Source organism: Rutilus rutilus (assembly GCF_951802725.1).
Source record: "Rutilus rutilus genome assembly, chromosome: 6".
NCBI lineage: Eukaryota > Metazoa > Chordata > Actinopteri > Cypriniformes > Leuciscidae > Rutilus > Rutilus rutilus.
The window spans coordinates 30101337-30129021 of record NC_140214.1 but is presented as its reverse complement, the minus strand read 5'-3'; the positions used below and the strand labels follow the sequence as shown (position 1 = coordinate 30129021).

Genomic DNA, 27685 nt, shown 5'->3' with positions numbered 1-27685 from the left:
TTTTGTTTGGCTGCAGTACTAAAAGTTTTCACTTGATAAAATTGGTCTCCCATTCATTTCCAATGCAGTCATTTTATACCGTGTGACTATATTTTTTACAGGACCATTTAACCTTTTTTTGTGTTCACATGGCAAGTGCCAAAACCTTTACCAAGTTTCACCAAGTAAAAAAAAAAGAAAAGAAAAAAAAGAAATGTACATTTTTTTGTTCAAATATGACCGAAGAGCACCAGTAAATGATGACAGAATGAATAGGTCCCTACCAGATGTGATTGGACACAAACGTCCAATGGAATGTCTTTACCTAATCCATTGTCTTTTATCCCAGGTGGACACCATTGCCCCCGACGAGAGCTTCTCATTGCTGGAATCGGGAATCGTCAACACCAAAGTACGGAGCTTCGGTCCTCTTTCCAAAGCTGGTTTCTACCTGGCCTTCCAGGACCTGGGCGCCTGCATGTCCCTCATCTCGGCCAGGATCTTCTTTAAAAAGTGCTCCACCACCATTGCCAACTTCGCTGTCTTCCCTGAGACGGCCACTGGTGCGGAGGCCACGTCTCTGGTCATCGCTGCCGGAGCCTGCGTGCCAAACGCCGCAGAGGAATCGGTCCCTCTAAAGCTGTACTGTAACGGAGACGGAGAATGGATGGTTCCCGTGGGAGCGTGCACCTGCATGCCGGGCTTTGAGCCGGCCAAGAAAGACACTCAGTGCCAGGGTAAGTGTTTGGCTTTCTTTAATCTGAGTAAAGCGGATTCTGGTTAAAGCTTTTGAGTGTATGCTGGCAGATGCTACAATACGGATTATAAAATCTGCATGGAAGCAACGCAAAGGTTACTTGCAGGTCAGAGAGGTTTTATTATCCTCTTTTAAGCAGTCACTGGCAATGCTAATTTTTTACATAATTAAAGCATACCTCACACAGAATAGCATTTTTCACATTAAGTGGGCTTTTCTTAACATTTGAAGATGATGTGAACTAGTTCTTTGATGATTTGAACTAATTTCACATTTAGGTCCAGATTTACTAACAGTTTGCGCCAGCGCAAACCCTCTTTTGGCGTTGTCAGGATTTACTTAAGACATGCAGTGGAAAATTTGTGCTGAAAAGGCATTATTTTTGCAGCCGTCCTTATTGCATATGCATCTTAGGAATTTTTGGGAGGAGAGTATTTAAATGAGCCACACAATGCGATTTACTAAGGTTTGCGCTAGTCAATTTAAAGGTATATGCGCCATTATTTACTGCCCAAAAAGCATGTCTTAAACCAGATGCTAATTTGCGCTGCTCTTGGTAGATTGTGTTGGTCATTATGGAAATGATTCGACTGCGTCTGTTCTTTAATTTGCACGTCGTTAGTTGATCACGGACAGAACTTTCCACTCCCATTGGTGCTTTTTTTGCGCTCTCATGCTAATTTACCCTGTTTAGTAAATCTGGCCCATAGTGCTTTGCATTACATATGTGGCTCAATATGCATCATGTGACACTAAAGACTGGTGTAATGTTTGCTTAAAGGTATAGCGGAGGATTTTCCCGAATTTTAGAAAAGAACCGCCCTCTCCACTTTTTGAAAAAATGCACATGCGCAACACTCTACCTGCTCCCGAGAGGGAACGCCTATTAAAGGGATAGTTCACTTTGAAATTAATTTTTGATATGTTTTAGCTTACCTCAAGGGCATCCAAGATGTAGGTGTCTTTGTTTCCGCAGTAGTTTCAATTTTGATATTTTTAGGTCAAACCGTTCTTGTCTGTCAGTCATATAATGCTGGTCGATGGTCACTGGCTCAAAACACAAGCACAGAGTCCAAATTAAAACAATTCCCCACGTCCAAATGAAACAATTCCCCATCATAAGTACACATTGATGGCCTAAGACACGAAACGAGCGGTTTGTGTGAGAAAACGAACAGTATTTATATCGTTGTTATCTCTTGAAAACAGCACACGTCCAAATGATCTGACGGCGCGGGCGGGTATAGATATATACATAGATGTCGCTTGGCTACGGTTTCGTTCCAATGAACTGCAGTAGCCAAGGCGAATCTATGTATATATCTATACCCGCCCGCGCCGTCAGATCATTTGGACGTGTGCTGTTTTCAAGAGATAACAACGATATAAATACTGTTCGTTTTCTCACACAAACCGCTCGTTTCGTGTCTTAGGCCATCAATGTGTACTTATGATGGGGAATTGTTTCATTTGGACGATGGGGAATTGTTTTAATTTGGACTCTGTGCTTGTGTTTTGAGCCAGTGACCATCGACATGCATTATATGACTGACAGACAAGAACGGTTTGACCTAAAAATATCAAAATTGAAACTACTGCGGAAACAAAGACACCTACATCTTGGATGCCCTTGAGGTAAGCTAAAACATATCAAAAATTAATTTCAAAGTGAACTATCCCTTTAAATGTGTGCACGAGAGAGCATGCATAAGCTAATCATAGCTTACATTAACTTTTACTAGCAGTGATTTTAAATGGATTTCTCCAAATAGCATGCCAAACTTAACCTGTCAAGTAGAAACTTCGCTACTGAGGCATCAGTGGGAAGCCCAACCTGTGTTTTGAGCGCACGCCATCGTGTGAATCATGTGCACGAGCACGTACGACGGCCTTACGTAAACATATCACCAGAATGATTGACACTTAGGAGGACCAATAGTCTTGATGATCCACCCGGAAAAAGAAAATCCTCCGCTATACCTTTAATATATTCAGCTTTGACATCAAATGAATATATTTTAAAATAGTAATTTAATATTTTACAATATTACTGCCACAGTATAAATGCAGCCTCGATGAGTATAAGAGACTTCTTTCAAAAACATTTAAAAAATCTTACCGACCCCCAATTTTTGAACAGTAGTGGATATTTTATAAAAGCTACACCCTAATTATATTACTCAAATACTTTCAGTTGAGCACGCCTTTAAAGGAAGGTTTTGTCATATTGCAAATTTGTCTCGTAAGACCACAAAAGTTAACTTATAACATAAATAATTCTATTTTCCATTTAATAAAAGTAAATGGGAATTCCTTTGTGAGTAGTCCCATTAACTACTTTTATGAAACGTTTATGGAGCTTTTGTTTTGTAATTTTTAATTTTGTCTGTTTAATTTTATTAAATGAAAAGGAGTAGTAAGTACATTCTCCATTTCTATTCAATAGAAGAAAGAAAGTCATATGGGTTTGACACAAGTTATAAGACTATTCGCTAATTGGATTCCTTTTTGCATTCTGGGGTTAAAGTGCCAAAACTGCTAATAGGGTTTTTTAGGTGAATATGAAAAGGCCAGAATATAGGAGTTCAACAAGGCTAGTATAGCCTGCCAGTCCAGAATCTGGAGTCTGGAGCCGTACTCATCCACAGTCTCTCCGCAGACCTTATCTGGGCTCAGCACAGAAGAGAGAGAGTCTCAGTAATGGGTGGAGGACTGCAGTGGTGTCAGAGAACAAAGCTGCCAACAGCGCAGCCCACAGCTTCCATTGACACATCTGATAGGGCCCTAACAGAGCGATATACCAGAGACGGATGCTGCTGCAGAAAGCGAGACCAATTCTCAAACGCGAGTCTGGGAGAGTAATGGGGAAAATTAAAAGATAGACTACAGAGAGTGGGGGAGGAGAGAGGGAGCGCGAGCGAATGATGAGGTGGGCTCGGAGTAATAAAATGTGAATTGGACGGGCCTCCTGGACTGTTCTCTGGGAAGGAACTGGTGGACAGAGGGGGAACTTCCTTTGAGATTGCCAGTATGTGGCGGCTCATTTGTTTCCATCTGGTTGTTCAAGGTTAAGAGCTTGCTTTAAAGGACTGATAAACGACTCTCCAGGGCCGCGCTATACAGCCGTGAGATGCGCCGTGGCCAATGGAGAGTGCGTCTAATTTCCTTTATCACCTTCCAGCATTAATCTGCACACACACATAAGGGAAACAGCCAAGACCAGTTAACATTTATCTGTCAGGTTGGGTATGTTCTCACTTTTTTCTTTCTCTCAAAGCTCTTCCCGTCTCATTCTCGCACTCGGTCTGAATGCGGAACGCCACGCGTGTTAAGGTTTGAGAGCAGGGGCCACTCTCTCGGATGTTCCACTGTCTTATTACACTAGCCGTGAAGCGATATGTGTCATGGGAAGAAATACTGAAGATGGGTTTTTTTCTGTATGTGCTGTAATTCACTGACGGTGTCACAAGCACGACACGATTCTCAGCATGTTCCTCATTAACTGCAGCGTTTTGTCTGGAGATACGGGCGTGGCGGCTTGTTTACAGGGAAAACAGAGCTTTGTGAAAGCTGCAGATTCCAGCCAGACTGTTACATCAGCCATTTTCTTCCAAAAGAAACGGACTGTGTTTAGCGCATCATTATAAAGCTCAGGTTGGCCTCGGCGGCGCGGTTAGCAGACTAACTTTATCTGAGCTTGGGTGATTCGTTATTATTATGAATGTTTCGAATCGTATTCTGAAGTGTGCCATTTTTGCAAAATTCTGCAGCTGGTTCGTGACCCAGATTTTACTTCAGATATCAAGTGGCGACATGGTACACTGTAAAAAGTGGTAATCTTGAAGGAATATTCCAGGTTAAGATCAACTGACAACATTTGTGGTATAATGTTGATTACTAAAAATCAAAGTTTATGTGGCGGCACTTACAATGGACGTGAATGGGGGCGTGTTATTTGAATTTTGTATGGTTGTTAGGTTTTAGGCGTTACATCGTCAGGTCGATGAAGTTACGGTGAGGCGCTTACACTGGAAGTGAACGAAGGCAATTTTTTCAAAAGCAGATATGATATGAAAGCACTTACATGAATGATTCTATTAAAACTAGAGTGTTGTTTGAGCTGTAAGGTTGTTCTTGTCATTTTTATGGTTGTTTAGGGTTTTAGTCTTTTCGTTGTCGTAACAATGAAGTTACGGTATATGGCACTTAAAATGGAAGTGAATGGGGCCAATTTTTGTAGGATTTAAAAGGAGAAATGTAGGGCTTATAATATAAAAACATTAAAATCTATGGTAAAGCTTGAGTATTATTTGAGTTGTAAAGTTGTTCTTGTTTTTTTACGGCCATTTTGGGGTTTCAGGCATCATGGCAATTAAGTAAACTGGATATAACTTTACATAGCTTTCCTATGTTTTCTTTAGTAAGTGATGTTTCAAAATGGTTTAAAATCATGTTAACACAGATTTGTTTTAGGGTTTTTTTGGCTAGACTTTTGATTGGTTCCATTCTGTTCCATTGCGTCTCATTACAACCAAGATTTTTTTCTCTCTTTTAAAAGAAAAGTAGGGACTCGTTGTGGTCATTTATGCCACAAATGCGGTGAATTGAGCCGGTATTGAATCTTGAATGGTCCGTTAATGAGCTTAATGTGTGTTAGGTTGATCCAGTGAAGTTATTTTTATTTATTTTTTAAATTCAATTTAGAAGCAAATGTTTTAGGTCAACCTTTTTTTCCATTGTACTAAATAAAATTGCACTTGTATTTCACTTTGCATAGTATTTTTGCAGTTAATTTTTGAAAATGGCATGACTTGACACCCTTTTTCTTCCTTTAGCGTGCACCCCAGGGACCTTTAAATCCAAACAAGGCGAGGGTTCTTGTACGCCGTGCCCTCCAAACAGCCGGGCCAGCTCTAGGGCGTCCAGCATGTGCCCTTGTCAAAACGGCTACTACCGCGCTGACAGCGACCCCCCTGACACGGCCTGCACTAGTAAGTGATGACCATCAGTGCCACTTGTTAAATTAAAATAGCTCCCACATTGTGTTAATTGTATGTTGAGAAGGTCTGCTCTGTGCATTCGCCCCGTTTGATGTGGCGGCTAATGACACAGAAAAGCGTGTTGACAAAAAGGTCATGATCGCTAATGTAAGCCCGTCGGTTCTCAGCATCTAGTGTGCGATTATAACTAGTTAGCTTCAGCGCTGCTGAGTCTTGACACATGGATTTAATTGGAAATATCACATGAGTTCACACATTGATGCAATATGTTGCAAAACCCCCCGGTTGGAGAGCATTTTTGCAGTGGAGGTCTTTTGAAACATTTTCAGGAAGCCTGAATGTTGTTTATAATTTATGTATTTAAAAAAAAAACTGAATTGTGTTGGAGGTATGCAAAATAAGAGGGATTTTTGTTTTGTTTTTCCTTTTCAATAATTGTAACCAAAGCTTCCAGTTCCTTAGGCAGTTGTGCAATGAAAATCCAGCTTCTGGATTTAATTAGTTTACATTATGATTCACTGAGCAAGATTCATTGGTTATAGATTTAACCCTGACAAGCTAACTATGGAGTGCATTGTTAATCCCAGTGAGACATTTTTGGATAATTTATAGATAATTTAACCAATGACTGCCTGACTTTGAGCATCTTGATTTTTTTAATTAGTGTTGAATTACTGTGTAATGATCTACAAAACTAAGGTGTTTTTTTTTTTTTATTCCTGACCAAACATGTACTGTAGGATATGTGCAGAAAGTGTTTCGCTCCAGGACATTGCATTAACTCCTTTACCCGCCAGTGTTTTTGAAAAAAGTTGCCAGCCACCGGCAGCATTTTTGATAATTTTCACACAATTTTCATGGCCCCCAGAATATTTTGTTGGATGAATATATGAAAAGAAATAACAGAGCCTCTGCTTTTAACAAAAAACCTGTTTTATTCTTTTATTTAAAGGGATAGTTCGGCCAAAAATGATATAAAACCCATGATTTACTCAACCTCAAGCCGTTCGAGATGTATATGTCAATCATTTTTCAGACGAACACATTTTCAGTTATTTTAGAAAATGTCTTAGATCTTTCAGTGGTTATAATGTGAAGCTATGGGGTCCACCTCCTTCAAGTCCCAAAAATGTGCATGCATCCTTCACAAAAGTAATCCATCCGGCTCCAGGGGGATAAATGAAGGCCTTCTGAGGGTAATCCGTAGGACGTAGCGTAGTAAGCGTCGTGACGTAGAACGAAGTATAGCTAAATCAAACGCTACGTCATACGCCGGCATCTCCTGTGAACGCGCGTCGACCGTTGCCGGAAGCCAGTTATTTTCGTTTATAAAGTTTTAAATATGTATATTTTTTACGACAAAACCGCACGGATAACCCTCAGAAGGCCTTCGTTTATCCCCCTGGAGCCAAACTATCCCTTTAACACTTGAATGTGGGTAAGTTTCATTAAAAAAGCAACATTTTGAGCAAAAAGTTGAGAAAAATGTGTTAGGATCAGATTCATAATGATGATCAGAACATACAGCAAATGGAGTAGATCGAGTAATTTTATCCAAAGCTTCATAGTCCTATACCTCGTCCTAGATCGACTATGATGGATCGAATGTTGAAGATCGCGTTATTTTACATATGCATCTGCTTACATATGCTTTTGCTTGTTTCTGCTTCTTCTTTACATGTCTTTTGAACAGGATATTCAGTACTCTTTCAGAAGATGCGTAATAGCGCCCCCTACAGTATAACAGTGAAAACACAGAAAGCCAGAAAATTCCGTCTCATAAATGACAGAAATTTCCGTCAATGGAGGGGAAAGAGTTAAATTATAAATATTCCACAAGCATAACACTTTACCGTTGTCTTCCTAGCTGTTCCCTCGTCTCCTTTAAACGTGATCTCCAGTGTGAACGAGACTTCAGTGTTACTGGAGTGGTCCGAGCCACGGGATTTAGGCGGGCGAGGGGACGTGGTGTATAACGTGGTGTGTAAAAAGTGCCTGCACGATGGCGGGTCCTGTGCACGGTGTGACGATAACGTGGAGGTGTCTCCTCGCCGACTGGGTCTGGCCGAGAGGCAGGCGGCGCTGAGGAATCTACAGGCACACACCCATTACAGCTTTGAGATCCAGGCTGTCAACGGGGTGTCCCCCAAGAGTCCAGCCTCCCCGCAATATGCCACTGTTAATATCACCACCAATCAAGCAGGTGAGAGATTCATTTTCAATTGTCTAATAAACCAGTAAACCACAAGAGACCCCCCCCCCCCCCGATAAAGGTAAACTCACAGCAAAGCACAGCCTCAAGTGGTTTTTAAATGGTGGCACAAGTATTAAAATACACTATTATAAAATTGCAGAATTGTATTCATTTAATTAGGCCAAAATACAGTACAGATTGTTTGTTGAAGTGTTTTCTCTTCAATTTTTTGTTTAATCTGAGCATTTTATTTCCCTGCTGTCCGTGCAATCAGAACAGACAATATACCTTTCAGACTATATATTTACAATCTAATCTGTTATTCTAATAAAGTTATTCAACTTTTTCTCTCTCCATCTCTTAAAACCTCCAGCTCCATCCGCGGTCCCCACCGTCCACTTAATGCGGGCCACAGCTGGCACTCTCAGCCTCTCCTGGCTGCCCCCAGAGCGGCCCAATGGCGTGATCCTGGATTATGAGATCAAGTACCAGGAGAGGGTGAGGAACTGCTGCGCATCTAAATCACCCCTTACTGAAGAACTCTTGAACCTGAGCCAGATGACATTACACCAGGCACCCAGCATGGGTTTAACTGGCGTGAGCTCAAAGTAACCCTGGCTCGACTTAAAGTGGAGTACAATGGAACAACAGATGGCCACTGGTCAAAACCCAGTGGCTAATGCTAAAAAGAGTGGCGCTTAATTCCGTCTATAGGATTTACTTGCTGCCGCGTGTTTGGATCACAGTTTTAGCCGTGGAATGTCTTTTCAAATACTTTTGATCTGCTAATTGCAGTGAAAATTGTTAACTAAACATTCACTTTAAGCATTGAATGACTCGAGAGTCTAGTTTTGGCCGTTCAGTGTGTGTGTTTTTCTTTTTCTCAGGGAGAGTTGTTCTCGCACACGGTCACCGCCCAGCACACCTCGGCCAAAGTGGAGGGTTTAAAGGCTGGCACGGTGTACGCCGTGCAGATACGGGCTCGTACGGTAGCCGGGTACGGACGTTATAGCAGCCCGGTGGACTTCAGTACGAGTCTGTATGGTAAGGACACGTACTTTGCATCTGTTGCAAAGATACTGAGTGGCCAAGTGCAAACCATGTAAACCTACGCATAGGAAAGGATTATCACAAATGAGATCTCTGTAATATCCAAATTGTTTCTCCAAGGCCCTGTTTACATCTGGTATTAAGATGCATTTTGGTCGATTGGATCACAAGTGGACGATGCTAAATACAGATGTAAATAGGGCCTAAAACCTTTTGAGCTTGTCCACTTTCGACCACTTCCAGAGGTAGTTGAAAACGCATTTGACCGGATTGCTTTCGTAGTGTAAACGCTCATGTGATTGAATGAGTTCGACCAGCCACTACAGACCACCTTCTCCGCCTACTGAGTAAACTAGCGCGCTAGCCAGATGGGATTTAAAATTACTAGGTAAGACCCAAGTTTGGTTTGAAGACGAAAAACATACCAAACACAATGTTCTCTCACTATTCCTGATTTCTAACACACACTCACCGTGTTTAGCGTGATCTTGCGGCTGTCAGAGTAGAAACGAAAGCTGATGCTCTTCATATGTTTTTTCGTCGTCTCCGGGCGCGTTCATATGTAAATTGCGTGAGCTTATTTTGTCCATTAGATCGAAAGATCTAATAAAACACATACATTTACCCGCCCATAGACCCTCCCCTCGAAGAAATCAGGACAGAAGTGGTTGGAAGTGGTTCAGTACTCTTACAGCTATGTCTGTTTTTATTGTTTCTGGTGGATTTTAGAAGAAATATCATGAAGCTTTGCCTATATTTCTCCATTATTGGTATTGTAAATAAATTTAAATTCATCTGACAGATGACCCAGAGCGGTCAGTACAGGACCTGCTGCCGCTCATTGTGGGCTCCGCCGCTGCTGGATTTGTGGTCATCCTTGCCATGGTGGTCATTGCTGTTGTTTGCCTTAGGTAAGTTTTATCAATGAACACCCATTCATATCTTAGGGATACACAGTATGCATATATATATATATATATATATATATATATATATAAATGTGTATGTGTGTGTCTGTGTATATACACACACACACACACACACACACACACACATATATATATATATATATATATATAGTATATATATATATATATACAGTGCAATGCATAAGTGAATACACCCATGCTAAAGTTGACTAAAAAGAGGAATAAAAAATCATATTTTGGAAATTGAACTTAATGCCTTAATTAAAAAAATTAGGAAAAATCCAACCTTTAAGGACACCAATTTTCTTTGTGAATGAATAATGTATCGTAAATAAATAAATGTTCTTCCTTAAAATACATGGTGCATAAGTGAGTACACCCCTATGTTAAATTCCCATAGAGGCAGGCAGATTTTTATTTTTAAGTATTTAAAAAAAAAAATTTTAGGATACTATGCATCCTGATAAAGTTCCCTTGGCCTTTGGAATTAAAATAGCCCCACATCATCACATAGCCTTCACCATACCTAGAGATTGGCATGGGGTACTTTCCATAAGATCATCTCTCAATGCAAATCAAACTAGCTTTTAGGCTAACTGAAATAAAATCATGCCAATCTCTAGGTATGGTGAAGGCTATGTGATGATGTGGGGCTATTTTAATTCCAAAGGTATTAAAAAGGTATTTAAGTATTTTTTTTTTTTAAATTAAAAAAAAAATACTTAAAAATTAAAATCTGTCTGCCTCTATGGGAATTTAACATAGGGGTGTACTCACTTATGCACCATGTATTTTAAGGAAGAACATTTTTATTTACGATACATTATTCATTCACAAAGAAAATTGGTGTCCTTAAAGGTTGGAATTTTCCTAATTTTTTAAATTAAGGCATTAAGTTCAATTTCCAAAATATGATTTTTTATTCCTCTTTTTAGTCAACTTTAGCATGGGTGTATTCACTTATGCATAGCACTGTATATATATATATATATATATATACAGACACATATATAATGTTAACAAAAATATTCATGGTAGATGCGAATAATCGCGATTAATCGATTTGACTGCACTAATATATATATATATATATATATATATTAGGGGTGTAACGATTTTCGAACCGAACCGAAAAACCGCGATACACCACCCACGATACGAATCGCGATACTCTCATGGCGTACCGAACACGCCCGCCCCGCCCCCTGCTGTCCCGGCTCATTGGACCTCATGTCTTATATGTACACAACGAATACAGTGTTGTTGCCTAACCACCATTAACCACATTTAATCGCAATAAGCTCAGTGTTTTGTTACTTTCGATAATGAGCAAGGTGTAATCTTTCAAATTCTGTCTATTTGATCACGAAATTCAAACATTAAATGTCGTTTTGGCGCTCTTTGATGTGGCGGGACAGATTACCGTAGGCTACTAGTCAGTCAGTGTTTTTTAAACAGCGGAAATACGTCAATAAAACGCTTAGTTTTTCACATAGCTTTATTTAACAGTTACCTCAGGCAAGTCATTCAGTGTCCACAGTTTGTTGGTTTGCTAATGAAATGAACTCTTTCACTAAATAAATGCACTATATTAGCCTATATATTATATTTTACTTAACCTGTTAATGACATCTTGATTATTTAATGTATGTTTAAAATATCTGTCATGAAAATGACAGCAACTGTGTAAATGATTATATTCAATAATAAATTAAAGTAAAAACATATGTTAATGTAAAAACTGCCTTATGTGCAGTTTACATGTTTTCATACAATTTGTTACTTGAGTGTTGATTATTATTATATCTAAAAATAAATAGCAACGGAATTTAGGCTAAAAGTCTAGGCTCTGTTGTTAAGCTTTAATGTTATAGTAATGTGCAAGTAAGGGCTCCTATATAGTTTACAGCATTAGCAGATGATTTTTTTTATCCTTGTGAAACGTTTACTTGTAATTGAATTAATTTAAAGACAAAGACACAATTTGTTAATTAAAGCACTGTTAAAAAAAAATAAAAAAAATGTAGCTTTCTAAACCCCCCACCTCACCTAAATGAACCTAGATGAACCGAACCGAACCGAGACGTCAAAACCGTGGGACGTACCGAACCGTCAGTTTTGTGTATCGTTACACCCCTAATATATATATATATATATATATATATATATTTGGAATTGCGTGAACTGATTGATTTATGCACAATTAAAGTGCGGTCACATTTACTGTTTTTTGGCAAATTTTTGCGGGCGAAATCCAGCCTTGGACCCTTTTCACAAACTGTGATGATGCATTTCCACAGTTATTAACATCATAAATCGGGCTGTTTTTTTTATATCATTTTTAAACAAAATATGTAATGTACATTTAAAACACTATAAATTACAGAGAACTAGTTAACGCTGCTGCATTTCTAATTCAACTGCTGAGGGATTGATGGCAAATTTCACATCTTTCTCTCATCTGACCAACGTAATCAATCTCTCGCTATTTTTTCCTCTTTTGTAAAGTCAGAGAAGCGCAATGGTGTTTTTTTTTTCCTTTTGCTCTTGGAGCAAATGCGAATGCAAAAATTATATATGCTGTCTTCCTCCATTCACCACTACAGAAGTTTACTCAAATCTGACAACTTCTGCTTCTGAGAATGACCCCTGAAATGTAAAAAGAGTCCATTCAAGTAAGAATTTCACGTGGGGGCGAAAGATTTCCAAACGCAGATTTCACAACATATTCAGGTTGATTCGCCACGTAGACCAACAGAAAGCTGTTTGGTTTGAACGTGACTTCTGAGCTATGCTTAATACATCGCCACACTATTGACAATAGACAATAGACCTTTTTTGCTTGTGAAATCATCCTGCAATTTTGCTAATGCGACCGCGCCTTTAGACCAGGAACTCGCGGTGAGATAGCACGAAAGTAAACGGGGTCCATTTAAATTTCATGTTGACTTAGCAAAGGGCTATTTGTATTGTTTATCATTTCAATGCCTCAGTACTTGGTGTCAAACAAACTCAATAGCACAAGATGGGCACTGCAAAACAGACTTCAAAGTGCGTCTGACTTCGGATATTTATGAGGCTCTCACAAGATGCTCATTTGAGGCCACTTCGCCCAGATCCGAACGAAGACTGGGACGTTGCCAATCACTCCAGAGACGGCAGACTGCCACTGTGTCTATTTGACACATTCTTCTTGACTGTGACCGCCTTGTTGTGCCAAAGCGTCTCCTCCTCTCCGCTTCAAGCTCTTTCTTCTCTCTCATTCATGCCCTCTGCGCTAGTATCCCAATGTTTTCTTTGTGTGTGTGTGCGCGCTGAAGCGTCACTCTTTTCCTCCTGACATTTAAATTGGAGATGAGATGCTAATTAGCAGCAGGCGTCATTGTTAGCACAGGTCAAGAGACAAAAGGAATCCCACAGATGGCGAATTCCAGTAGGCCCCTTTGCTCCCGTTCCCTTTCAGACGCGCTACTTATGCGGAGTTAGTGAAACAAAGAGATCTTAATGAGAATCCTGAAATTTAAATACACTGTTCACTGTCTTCAGACACTTGATACAGGCATGAACCGAGCACAGATTAGCATGTATGTTCCGGGCCTGGTTATTTGTTCCGCACTTAAGGATCCAACCTATGATTTGGTGTTAATTGACTTACTGTTTTTAGAGTATAACCTACATTCCGGCTCATCTGAACCGTGTAATGGAGGAGTTCTGGTTAGAGGCGACGACAAGACAGTCTTGACGGGTGATCTTTCGCGCCGCTTGTTGTGGTGACCCGGCCTTTGAATCCTGCATGTACTGTATCGCAATTAGGCGCAAATGACTAGAAATGGCTGAAAAGGCCTAGATCCGGCTTTTAGGGGGGTGAATCATCCTCATAAGTTTAGATTGATTAAAACTAGCAATTTGAGGGACATAATTGATGATTGAAGCATATGAAATACCTAAAGCACTCAAATGTTCTCTTTCACAAGATGACCCAGTTAAAACATTTTTTGTGTGTTTGCCTGTACCGTGTAAATCCAGTCTTAAGCCAGACTCTCAGTGTGTGTATAATCTGGTTACAGACGGCAGCGTACTGGATCTGAGCTGGAGTATACGGAAAAACTGCAGCAGTACGGTGAGTATAACTGCACCCTGTTTACAAAAAAGATATAGTTCTTGCTATACATATTTACTGATGTGGCAAGAGAAAGCTTGTGAATATGGTGCAATGATGTAACATATTTAAAAATATATTACATTTTATTAAATTATTAAGTCACCATGACCTGGTGGAAACCTATTGTATCAAGTATACTATGGTAAAAAATATTTTTTAATTGTTTAAGAACACAAAAATACTACAGTAAAAAAAAGTTAATTGGTTTAATTAATTTCACTGTAAAAATGTATGTTTTTGGAAGTAAAAAAGTATGAATTTATAGTGAGATGTATATCTGTTTTCATCATGGCATTTATGTATATACAGTGAAGCACATGTCAAAAAGTTGTTGTTTTTTGGTAGGAAAAAATAATTCCATTATTTATGATTAAAAAAACGTAAAAGGACATTGAATTTGATTATATTTTATTTAAGTCTTTTTTTTTTTTTTATTGGTACAATGGAATGTTTTTTTTTTTTTTTTTTTAAACAGAATGTTTACAGTGTAGCCTACATATATAAAAAAAAAAATATATATATATAACTAACATTCTTCTTTACTTCTTTTCGTTTTAGTATCACCGGGCGTAAAAGTTTACATTGACCCTTTTACATATGAGGACCCGAACGAGGCAGTTCACGAGTTTGCCCGAGAGATTGACATCTCATGTGTGAAGATAGAGGAAGTCATTGGAGCAGGTAAACCATTCCCAACATGCCTTGGATGGATCAGTGGTTTTAAACTGGTTTTGCTTCAGGGCCCAGATTTTACATGACCAAAATTGTTAATCATACAAAAGTAACACAAAAGTCTTTAAAATCAATAGTTGATATTTATGATTATCACCATGAATTGCAATGGTCCAACTGTATCGATTAAAAATCATATTGTTTTTAAAATAAGACTGCTATACTCATCAAAGCGGCATTTATTTGATCCAAAAATAAGGTCAAAATAGTAATATGGTGAAATTGTTACAATTTAAAAGAACTGTTTTCTATTCTAATAGGCTATACTTTACAATGTAATTTATGAATTTGCATGAAAAAAAAACTGATTTGATTGGACAGGCTCCCTTTTAATGAGATTGTTTGTTTTCATAAATATTGAGGACTGCATGATCAGTTGCATTTAATAATTTGCATGCAGTGTTTTTCCCTGCTATCCATAGCCAGTGTTTTGAAAAGATCTGCAACACACCAGTTGAGAACCACTGCCTTGGAAAAAAAGATTAACGTTTTAAAATATTCGTTTATAACAATAGCTATTATTTAAATAGCCTAAATGGATAGTTCACCCAAAAAATGAATTCATTTACTTACCTTCAAGTTGTACGAATTTCTTTCTTCTGCTGAACACAAAAGAATGTGGGTAACCAAACAGTTGATGGACCCCATTGACTTCCATTGCCCCCCCCCCCCACCCCACCCCCCCAACCTCATACTGAAGTCAATGGCTACTGTAAACTCCTCTGTGTTTAGCAGAAGAAAGAAACTCATACAGGTTTGGAACAACTTGAGGGTCAGTAAATGATGACAGAATTCACATTTTTGGGTGAACAATCTCTTTTAACCATTTTTACAATGAACCAAATTCATGGAAGATAACAGAGAGTTTATTCTATAACTAACCATATGCATGCTGCTTGCTGCCTTTACCTATGTTCTTCTTTTTCTTTCTTTTTTTTTCCATCCCTGTGCTTGTTTTATGTTTTATGATCTGAATCACTTCCCTCCACCTCGTCTCAAACGTTCACATCCAGAGTCCAGGCCCAAAACTCCCACAACCCTTAAACTCCTCTCTCCTCCCTCTCCACAGCCCGTCCCTAAACTCCTCTCTCACCCTCTCTCTCCATCCGTCCCCTGCCTATTCAAACTCTAAACTGTTGCCATCTGCTCTTCTCTCTCTCTCTCTTTCTTTCTCTCTCGCTCTCTCTCTCTTGCACTTTCCTTGGTCTTTCAGCAGTACATCATTTCTTCCCTCGAATGATTTTTTTTATCCTGAGCTCAAACCAATAATCCTCCCTCTCCCTCACGCCCCTCACCCCACTCCCTGTCTCTCTCTCTCTCTCTCTCTCCTCTTCCTCTCTGCTCCATTCATTCAGGAGAGTTCGGGGAGGTGTGTCGAGGCCGACTCAAACAGCCTGGCAGAAAGGAAGCCACCGTGGCCATCAAGACGCTGAAGGCAGGATACACGGAGCGCCAAAGACGGGACTTTCTTAGCGAGGCCAGTATCATGGGCCAGTTTGACCATCCCAACGTCATCCACTTGGAAGGAGTTCTGACTAGGAGTTGTCCCGTGCTTATTGTCACAGAGTTCATGGAGAACGGAGCGCTCGACTCCTTCCTTAGAGTAAGACTGAGATCATATTTGATGCAAAACCATTTTTACTGCATTAGCCTTACTTATTTACTTTACTTTAAAAGACATTCCCGGTCTTATTGTGCGAGATTCCTCAGCATCGGGAACTGAGCCCATGGGCATTTTAGACATCATTAGCATGGCCCGGCTAAGTTATCAAGCTTAACGTTTTTCTAACCCTGTTAAATTTGCCCACTGATACATTTCACAAAAATATATTAAATATATTTTTTAAACTGCTACCATTATTTATCGTAATGCATAACACACTCTCTTCTGGAGCTGATAAAGTCCACAATCAAATGTATACTGCTTTAATAAGTAGAAGTGTATTAAAACAAATGCAAACATATAGAATATGATTTCATTACATCACATATTCATTTTTAACTGGTAATAGTAACAACAATAGTAAGTCAAAAAAAAAATTTAAATATAAAAGTTAATAAAAGAAGCAATCTAAACATAATGTTGATTATAAAATAAATAAATAAACCTTTCCAGCTCATTTTAACCCTTTAGTCTGTGTGTGTGTATGTATATATATATATATATATATATATATATATATATATATATATATATATATATATATATATATATACTGTATGTACACACACACACAGAGAGACTAATGACTAACAAGGAACACCTGTGAACAATCAAGACAATGAACCAATGACAGCATGGCAAACAGGAAATATGACTATGACTATTTACAAAATAAAAGACATGAAACATGAACAAAACCCAAAACAAACCGTGACACCTTGTACCGGGAAATTGCATTTTGAATGACTGTGTCAGTTTTGCCTGAAAAGCAAGTGGCCAGTGCTGTGCAATAAAACATACAACCTTAGCTAAGACTTTCTTGCTGTAACTAAACATAGAAAATATATATAAATCGATATAATGTAATGAATGTTGATGAGTATAGTAAAGCACCCTGTTTATACGGCTAGTGACGCAATGTGACGAACTGAAGCACTGCCATTAAATTGAAAGAATCTGTTGAGTCGTGTTGCATTGCTAGCTTGCGATCTAGATGGGGTGTTAAAATACATCAATCGCATATTAAATCAAGTTCCATTGCAATAAAAAAAATTTGCTGCAGTGCATACATTAAAAAGAATGAAAGAAAAAGACTCAGCGTTTAAAAAGAAAGAAAAAAACAAGCTGGAAAGAACAGACGCAGCTTTTGGAAAACCTTCGGGGCTTCGCCTAGTCACACCCCTGGTGGTAAGAAAAAAGTTTGGCTTCATAATCTTTCATCAAATTTTAATAACTTGTCCAATCAATTCCCGATGGATAAAATCAAGTCCAATTGAATATTCTGCTTCAGTCTGAAATACATCACTGTACTTTACAAAACTTCCCTTGCATGAATCTGTGGCCAGACTGTCAGTAATAACTTTTTTCGTGCTGACAGGGGAATTTGATAACTCCTTAGCATTAAACACTTATTCATGGTTCTTTAGACAGAACCTTGCTTCACTTGTGTCAACATCTGGCTTTTAAAAAAAATCTTTAAAAATACCAAAGTAATCTAACGTCTTTATGTAATCCCTCTGCTGAGTTTCTACAGAAACACTTGATAAACTGTTTGAACTCCAGAACCTTACCCAACCCATGATGCAGTCAATGCAGAACACTGAGAGTTTCGACACCCAGAGAAGGGATAGCCTCGCTCTGTCTGAGCACCAGCCGATGAACTTAAAGCACATGCACCCAACCAGCCCGGCATCTTCCTACGGCACAGCCTGTACTCACACAAAGCCCATCCAGGGACACAAGCACACTCATTTCCACGCAAACACACAAACACGCTTCTAAAAATATCCGTAGGAACAAGCTTTGGCATGAATCATCTTCAACTTTAGAAGAAGATAAAAAAGCATCAACATCAGAATCTTGTAGCAGAATGTTTATCGTCATTGGAGCCAAACCAAGCGAGACTGGCTACAGACGTGATGATGTCCTTTTGCTTCGAGGCTTAACATGAACCATGTGCTATTTGTGAACAGTAGACTTGAGAATTTCCCATCAGAGGTGTCTTCAGCAGAAGAACTGTAGAATTAAAGTACATTTTTATACTGACATAAATCCGAAGATCAATGATTCTTTGTACAAAAGTATGTACAGTATGTGTATACAGTGTATACTTGCAACCTAGGAAAACACATCATGGCCAAGATCTTGACCAAAAATTGATGCGCATCTTGATAGAAATAACATCACAACCTTTTATTTCCATCAAGAGGTGCGTCAATTTTTGGTCAAGATCTTGTATTGGCAATGCAAGGGTCCATCACTCTGTAAAGTCTCCTCCAGCACATCCCAAAGACTTTCAATGAGTTTAAGGTCTGGTATGAGTGATACCAATTCCTGTGTGAAATTATTCTTCATGCTCCCTCCCAACCATTCTTTTCCAATTTGATCCTGATGAATCTTGACATTGTCATCCTGGAATATGGCCATGTCTTCCTCCATGGTTGTTTAAGAAATGAAAAGCTACACACTTCAATTAGGCTTATAAGATCTGTTGCCAAACATATAACATGCTAGAAACATAATAACTGCAATAATTATCCAATCATAGACTTTTTTTTTTTTGGCCAGGCAGTGTGTTCTCACTATTAATTAACTATTAACTATGATTTTTGCCTCGACAAACTCCTAATTACTGCTCATTAATAATTAGTAATAGTTAGTTAATCCTGTTATTGGGTAGGATTAAGGGATGTAGAATATGATCATGCAGAATAAGGCATTAATATGTGCTTTATAAGTACTAATATGCAAGCTAATAAGCAACTAGTTAATAGTGAGAATTGGACTCTAAATTAAAGTGGTTACCCGCTGTTTTATCTCTGCTGCTGTCTGTGATCCTATCAGAACAGACTGCGACCCAGCAGAGCATTTCAGTTTTTCTCTATTCAGAGTATGAAAATGAAAACATGTGATTTTGATATTCTGTGTGAAGTCTGTAATTGAGTTATGCTTTTAAGTATTCAGCACTTTTGCAAAGGAAATTGTTCCATTAGGATTAGCTATTGTGGAGTTCTGTCTTCATAGCATTGGCATCCCGATGCCGCAAGTGTATTAGTCCGACGGCACTGTCAAAGTCAGGCTGATTAGAACGAGTAGAACCGGGGTGGTTTCATGTTTACATCTGTTAATGTCACTCTCCCTCTTTTATTGCACCGTTTCCCGCTCAGCTGAACGACGGCAGGTTTACCGTAACGCAGCTGGTTGGCATGCTGAGGGGGATCGCGGCTGGCATGAAGTATCTGTCCGACATGAACTACGTCCATCGTGACCTGGCTGCCCGCAATGTGCTCGTCAACAGCAACCTGGTGTGCAAAGTGTCCGATTTTGGCCTCTCTCGCTTTTTAGATGATAACTCATCGGACCCCACCTACACCAGCTCATTGGTGAGTTCAGATAAGGTCTGCTCTTTTTATGTAATAATATAAAGGCAATAATGAAATATCCTTGTTCCAACAAATCCTCCAATCCCCCACTAAGCCATTATTGTAGCTTATCTTAAAGTGTATTGTCTGTACAAATTAGTAGTCAGTACATGGCTAAAGGAAAGAGCTCTTGCCTTTATTGATAATAAATTAAGTAATTATATAATTGTATTTCATTTCATTTAAACAAAAAGCACATAACTGGTACTTATAATTTGCATAAGTTAAGTAAATTATTAAGTAAAAAAGGAGGACATTAAAAATTCTTCATAACAGAGAGATATCAATAGGGTCCATTTCCTTCATATGTCAGTACAAACTGCTAGATGATAGTTTCCAACGACATTAGCTGTGAACGTGATTTCACCAAGTAAAACATGTTCCTCACTGTGAAAGAAGTTGCTTGGATGATTAAATTGACTTGAATCTTGTATAACTTATCAAATAAAGTAGAAAATTGCTTAACTTATTTTGATGAGTTAAAGCAATGTAAAAACTAATGTTGTCATGACTTATTGATCATATGATTTTTTTTTACAACATTCTGGAACAACATTCCAATCAACCAATCAGATTTTAGGGACAAGTTTACAGTCAAGTTCAGACTTACAACCAGGGTTAGGTGCTATTCCCATATTTTTCCCTCTGATTTTAGGGAAAACTTATGGTTACGGTTAGGACTACATTTTGAGACAGGAATGTTGTTCCAGGATCAACAAAATATTTTAATCCAGGACCATGTTTTACTTGCAAAATCACAATGACTTTATGTTAGCATAGATGACGATGCCATGCATTTGGGTTATCATCATGGTATAAATTTTCAATACCATGTTACACAATAATACTAAATGATTAACCTGGTTACTTTTGGGTTTCTGTCGGATAGCTTACATGTGCTGTGGTGTTTATGCACTTTATAAACGTCCAAAAACCATGTTAGTATGGTATACTGTTTGGTATTTTTTGTTAGCATATTAACCTAAAAGACCCTGCAAAATAATTGTTGTGGATTTTAGTCCATGTCTGTTAGCTTTGAGGGACTTCAGAGAACATTTTATCCAGGTGCCAGACAGAAATGTAAGCGATATCTGCGCTTCACAGATACAGTGTGCATTAACAATTGATAAGAACAGCCTTGACCATCAGAATCGGGAGTACAGATGGCATACTTGATATGTGGAAGAAGCCTGTCTCTATCTCTGTCTGTTGGAAACATATGGAAGTAGTCAGTACAGTACGGCTTGTTCAATGTGTCCGACATGATAGGCGACAGATAAGGGAATTGAATGTCTAGAATCCCTTAAAATTCCTTTCAGTTTATTTTTAGAATCTTTCGGCTACAAATGTTGAGTAAACATTTGTGTCATTTCTGGGCATGCTTGTATTAGTAGAAGTGAAGATTTAGTGCTAGCATGCTAGTTTAGCTCGTAATTGGCTTGGATTAGTGTATTGATTAGCTTCCCTGTTCACGTTGTCTGTTTCATGGACAGATCAAACCGTTGTGTTTAAATTTAGAACGCTGCCATCTTATTTTTACTGGTTTTCATCTTAGATTAATGAACCCAGCGATGGTGCCCTGTGGGGAGAAAGCTGTGAGTTTGGCCCGAGTCTTCGCTCTAATTAGGCAGCTGAAGACTCCAGCCATGTCATTGCTTTTAAAGTCTGTGTTTGGATTTAATGGCTTCTCTGTGTGCATGTGTGTTATCATGTAGGGGGGGAAAATCCCAATCCGCTGGACCGCTCCCGAGGCGATCGCCTTTAGGAAGTTCACCTCTGCCAGTGATGTGTGGAGCTACGGCATTGTGATGTGGGAGGTCATGTCCTTCGGGGAGCGGCCGTACTGGGACATGAGCAATCAAGATGTATGTCAACTTTTTAATGTCATTAATCTCACGTTTAAAGTCAAATTATATATATCTTGTCAAAAATGTGTATATATAAATACACACATATGCATGTATATTTTTAAGAAAAGTGTGTTATTTATAAATAAAATATTTGTATGTATAATATAAAATATAAATTATGTATAAATATATATATATATATACATGCAAATATTTCTTAAATATATATATGCATATGTGTGTATTTATATATACAAAATAATTATACACAGTACACACACATATATTATGTAAACACAAACTTTTATTTTGGATGGGATTAATCGCGATAAATCATTGCAAAGCACTAATATATATGTTATTATTATTATTATTATTATGATTAATTATTATTAATTTATTTATTGAAAAGCACATACCTTTGGCCGAGTTAAATAATTAAGGAGGGAAATACGTTTTTATGCTTTTACGTTTTTTGGGGATTCTCCATTATTCTCAATGGCGATTCTCATATTCAAGCTGATTTAAATGTAAAAATCAAGTTGTGTTACAGTATATATTACTGTTATACAGTAAAATAAATACTGTAACATTAATGTTTTATGTAAATCAGCACAAATAAAAGGTAGGACAAAATATACTATAACTATACTAAACACATTTCACATTTTGCATAAGATAAGAATTCATTTTTTTGCATTACGCTAATGGGAATGGTTTGTATAAATATAATAAAAGTTAATTGTATTTCATTTTTTAATGAGTATTTTGTTTTTGTGGCGAAATATGAAATTTCCCGACCGGTTTCATGAGGTCCATCCTTTCACACTAATAATATTGTTAAAATACATGTTTTTTTATCCTCTTTTCTTATACTGTTTACTGTCTCTATTCTGTGCAATAGCTTTTGTTGTTTTGTCTATCCCTCAAGCACAATTCTGAGATGATCTTATGAAGGCTTTTCAACCCTATTAGTCTTTATTATGGTTTAACTGTTGTAACATTCCAGTGGCATACTGTATGCCTAATAAAACTCTGCATATATACTGCGGAGTTTGTCCTCATGCAGAAGGACAGTGTAACTGCTCTGTCTGTTGATGCTGTAGGTAATGAACGCAGTGGAGCAGGACTACAGGCTGCCTCCTCCCATGGACTGCCCTGCAGTGCTGCACCAGCTCATGCTGGAGTGCTGGGTGAAGGAGCGGAACATGAGGCCACGCTTCGGACAGATCGTCAGCACACTTGACAAGCTCCTCCGCAACGCCGCGAGCCTCAAAGTGCTTACCAGTACACACTCAGGGTGAGCAGAAAACATCCAGATTGGACACGGGTCAATTCTGGCTTTGACTTACAGGAAAAAGACGGATCTTTCTGCTGAAATGTAGTTTGTGAAATCACAATTGGCAGAGCGAATGAGAAAGAGTGCATCGTTACTGCTAATTCGTCATTTTGTCCGAATACTATTGATAGCACGGCATTTTACCCCCACATTGTGATTCTGTTATTTAAAAAAATGATTAGAGAAGAATGCATTGCTAATTTTTCATGTCTCAAGATACATAGTGAAGGTTTGTGCGGAAGCTTGTTTCTGACAACTAAAAAATGTAACTATAAAAATGAAGGTTAAAATATATATTTTTTAAAGTATGAGGTGTAGGCACTAAAAAAAAAAAAAAAAAAATTGCAATTGTAATATATAGTCACATTGTGAGACGTAAAGTCGCAATTAAGCCAATTGCAAGACAATCACATTGTGAGTTTTATAATGCCATGCACCAGTTGCAGTTGTGAGATAAAGTTGAAATTACAAGAAATAAAAGACAAACTGCGAGACAAAGTCACATTGTGAGATGTAAAATGTCAATTCCAAGTCGGAATTGTTTGACATAGTCACTTTGCACTATATAAAATTGAAATTTCAAGAACTAGTCACAATGGCATAACAAAGTCACATTTTGAGCTTGAAAAATACTCTGGTTTCTCGGTACTCTGGGTTCGGGCAAAAATTCCGAGCTCGGAGCCCTCCCCCCGGACAGCACGCCAAATACGCATAATCTTTAATCTGTTTAATTGATGTAAGTGTGAGCTCGTGAAACTCTAATTGGCGAGGCTGATGGGAACGCAGACGTCATTTACTACATGGCACAAGCTGATTGGTTCCTGTTGCATCTGCAGCCAATGAGCTTGCTGCTCAACGTTTAAATAGTTGATGCTGTAGAAGTTTGCAGCGCGCTTTCAAAGTTCCTCTGAAACCCTCCACCTCCCTCAGCTCCACCTGTATAGATCTGCTACTGGTAATTTCATAAATGCTATTTGTGCCCACAGCAGCATGTTTGTGTGTGTATTGGCAGTAGCAAGCCTCTGTACTTGCTCTACAGCAGTAGCAACGTAGCAGATCTATTCCACCCAGACCAAATACATTAACATTGTCATATCCATAACCATGATAAACTCTTTAGAGAGTTGTCATGATGATAGAATGACATTTACTTTAAATAAAGTTGCAATTGTGAGATATAGTCACAATTACCTTTTTATAATTTTTTTTCTTGCAGAAACAGACAGAATAGAAACGGTAACATACAGTGAGGGTAATGGGACATGTTCGTTCATATTGCGATCTCTGCCGTTTGATTGATCATAGTAAATCTAAGCACAATTTGTGCCATTACTGAGATCTCTACGTGAGAAGATGTGAAATTACTAGCGAGATACATCTGAGAAGCAGGAGACTTTGCTCTCCATTCCATCTCATTGCAGTCTAGGAGAAATAATTGAGATATTAAAAAGAGATCTCTCTTCCCTGCGGGTAAAGCACAAGCTGCATTTTTAAACTGAATATGTGCAGCAATAGCTATCCCCATAAGCTAACCCCTCCCCGCGCCTCACAATGCAAATCATTATTTACCGTATAGGGCTCCCCCCCACCCCCCACCCAACTCTTCACAATAAGCAGTTTCAACCACATAAATTATCCAGCAAATAAATGCAATCTATAACACTGCTGAGTCTTAGTCAAAATCAGCACGCTCATTTGACTTGCGTTTGTGAATGCGCCGCTTTAGCCTAAATCGCTGTGAACCGCGCCGTTTTGGGAACAGAGTAACGGCTGACTTACACACAGTGCAGTGCCCTTTCCTCTTCGCTGGCTGCTGTGTCTGCTCACTGGGGAAGCTGGTTCAGTTCAGACTAGGCTAGCGGAGGTGGCGAACAGAGCTTAATAAGGGAGATGGAGGAGATGCTAAAAGAGAGCAATGACTTTAATTAGTCGGCTAATGAGCTTTTTAATGTGCCGGCAGTGGAGCCTCGTGTCCAGCGGTCGAGTGTGTGTGCGTGTGCCTCCTCGTGACGCCGCATGCTGATGGCCTGCGTATGATTCATTTATGTTTGCATCTGTATGCACGAGCAGCGCTGGCCGGGCTGTTGACATGTCATGATCCAATCTCCAGAGACAGCTGTGTGTCTCTGTGCGTGATTACTATCCTCGTTTGAATGAGAGCATACACATTTTGGTCTTCTTTTATTGGAAATTTAAGGAATACTTTAACCCAAAATGAAAATACTGTCATTGTTTACTCTCATGTTGTTCCAAACCTACATGGTGTCATGGTAACGCTTTATTTTATAGTACTTGGTACTTACTATTCTAATAACATTAAATTAGGCATACATACAAGCAATTGAAATAACCATAAACCTTATAGTGATTACAGTAATATAACCCAGTACTTATTTGTGTAATAACACTTTGACAAGGACACCTTCAAATCAAGCAACCACAGCAATGTTTTTAGCTGGAACTGGACATTTCGAAGAATTTTTATGTAGCTCTTTTTCCACTCCATCTGGAATTAAGTTGAGAATGGAAATTCCAATTCAATTCCTAAATTTGAACTGAAATTGCAAACAGAATTGAAATTTGAATTTGATTGTAATGTATTTAAAATGAAATGTACATAGTTGTCAATGTTTCCTGCATTAGCTGATTTTTGCTTTGTTTTTCCCTCTCTATAGTGATCTCTGTCGAATTGGCGGGACCCTGCCGGGCCACCAAAGGAAGAGTATAGAAGATGCACAAGACATGAAACAACAAATGAGCCAAACTCTTCCCATAAGGGTTTGACTGATTAAAAAAAAAAACACCTGCTGAGCCTCCAGGCTAGCATCAAAATCCCATTTGAAGAGCAAACCTGACTGGGACAATCCATAAAGCCCATGGAAAATTACTGGAACCGACTATTGCTTGAAGAGCCAATGGAAAACCTGTATACAATTTGGGACAGTGTCGCACCTCTCCCAAGGAGCCTGTGGAAAACTACAGCGTGTCCAATGGAAAAGTGTATCAGCCTGTGTATGGAGCACCTGGAGAGTGCTGGGAAAACACAGCACATGTTAATTGGAATTCTGTATGATGGCGCCTCAGGCAATCGTCTTTGTTCTTTCCCTCCCTTTGTCATGACTTTCTCGTGTTTACACAGACTTTTCATTACATGGATTAAATTGGCGACATTTCTACTTCTCAGGTTCAGTTTGCATGTGTGCATGTGTTTCTCTAATGGCAAAAAAAAAAGAAAAAAAGATCACTCTCTTCCTTAACTCAAATCCCTTCCATTCTTCCTCTCATTTGCCGAGGCCACAAACGATGAGACGGACTTGAGAATTATAAGCTAACTGTAATAATGTTTAAAATATGTATTAAATGTAAGCCGGGACTGTTCGATGTTGGCTTGAGGGTATTTTGCCGCTCTATTTCCCTCAAAGACTTGTTTCTTCTGATCTTTTCTTCATATTGAAGAAAGGAAAAGAGAGTGAAAGTTTCAAACTGGGCAGGATGGACTCAAACTGTAACTTTCAGAAAGAGACGAGGAAATGTTCAAAGAATGGAAAGTCCTTTAAGCGCAAAGCTGACTTTAAAGAAGTGGATTGTTACGATTCAAGACAGGTGTTTTATTTACCTCCGTTGTATTTTGTCTTCCATGACACGCTCTTGAGAAATTGCTCTACGTGGAGGACTTCGGACTGTGAATTCCCGTTTCCTCTGCTGGTGAGAGAAGGGGAATTGTGATCCGTATGTATGTGTGTTTGTGTGTGTGTGTGTGGGTGTACAGTATGCTCATGTGTGCTTGAGTGAGCCGGTCGAGCTCTACAGCTTTACATGCATGCCATATTCAAAACTCAAACCTATCTGAGAGGGGAGATGACAACAGGTCGACTCGAGAGCTGTTGTTTGATGAATATTCCACTTATTTTAATTCAGTCTGTTCAAATATGCATAACTGTGTAAATAAATGCCTCATAAGAACTGAAGAGTCATCAACATGATTATAACGGTTAATTTATGAGACCCATGACACCTACATGAAATGTTCCAATTTACTAAATTCATTGTTTAGTGCAACAAAATGCTACATTGCTGGGTTTTGTTTCACACTCTATTGCACATGCATTAATTGACAATAATCAAATGACAATTTCCCTTAAAATATCACCTCTCTCATACGAAGCATAGGAAGTCAAGTTCACTTTTGTTCAGGCGGTTCATTGAAATGTATCCAGTCGAATGACTCCCTGCACAGAGGATTTTAGCTATATAATGAATTATTTTACTATCCATCAATTTTATTATTTATTAATTAAAGGTAGGGTAGGCTATTTTGGACAGGCTAGCAATAGCAAGCTAGCTTTGAAAGCATAAGATCCCACCCTCCCTTCAGAGCCTCTCCAAAGCCACTCCTCCAAAACACATGAACGTGCACAGCAGATTCTGCAAAGCGTTACGAGACGAAAGAAGAAGTTAAATTAACCCATGTCTCAAAGCACACACCATTACAATAATAATGAACGTAAACAACTTACAGAGCTCTAGTTGTACCACCTGACTGCTGCAGATTCATTTTGGCGTTGATAGTCTTGACATAGAAAGTAGAAACGCACAAATACATGTCTG

At 38.7% G+C, this 27685-nt stretch overlaps 1 protein-coding gene across 1 annotated transcript in view; it reads left to right on the top strand.

The window, feature by feature from the left end:
* The window catches only part of ephb3a (eph receptor B3a), a 35364-nt gene extending 8321 nt beyond the window's left edge, over positions 1-27043 (top strand). The window contains exons 4-16 of the mRNA XM_084411296.1: positions 329-716; positions 5572-5727; positions 7604-7939; positions 8304-8428; positions 8818-8974; positions 9783-9891; positions 13977-14029; positions 14630-14752; positions 16159-16406; positions 19634-19849; positions 21604-21753; positions 22845-23038; positions 25753-27043. Coding sequence (XP_084267422.1) covers positions 329-716; positions 5572-5727; positions 7604-7939; positions 8304-8428; positions 8818-8974; positions 9783-9891; positions 13977-14029; positions 14630-14752; positions 16159-16406; positions 19634-19849; positions 21604-21753; positions 22845-23038; positions 25753-25861 — 2364 coding nt within the window. The 3' untranslated portion in view covers positions 25862-27043. The remainder of the gene's footprint in view (positions 1-328; positions 717-5571; positions 5728-7603; positions 7940-8303; positions 8429-8817; positions 8975-9782; positions 9892-13976; positions 14030-14629; positions 14753-16158; positions 16407-19633; positions 19850-21603; positions 21754-22844; positions 23039-25752) is intronic.
* The last annotated feature ends 642 nt before the right edge of the window (positions 27044-27685 follow it).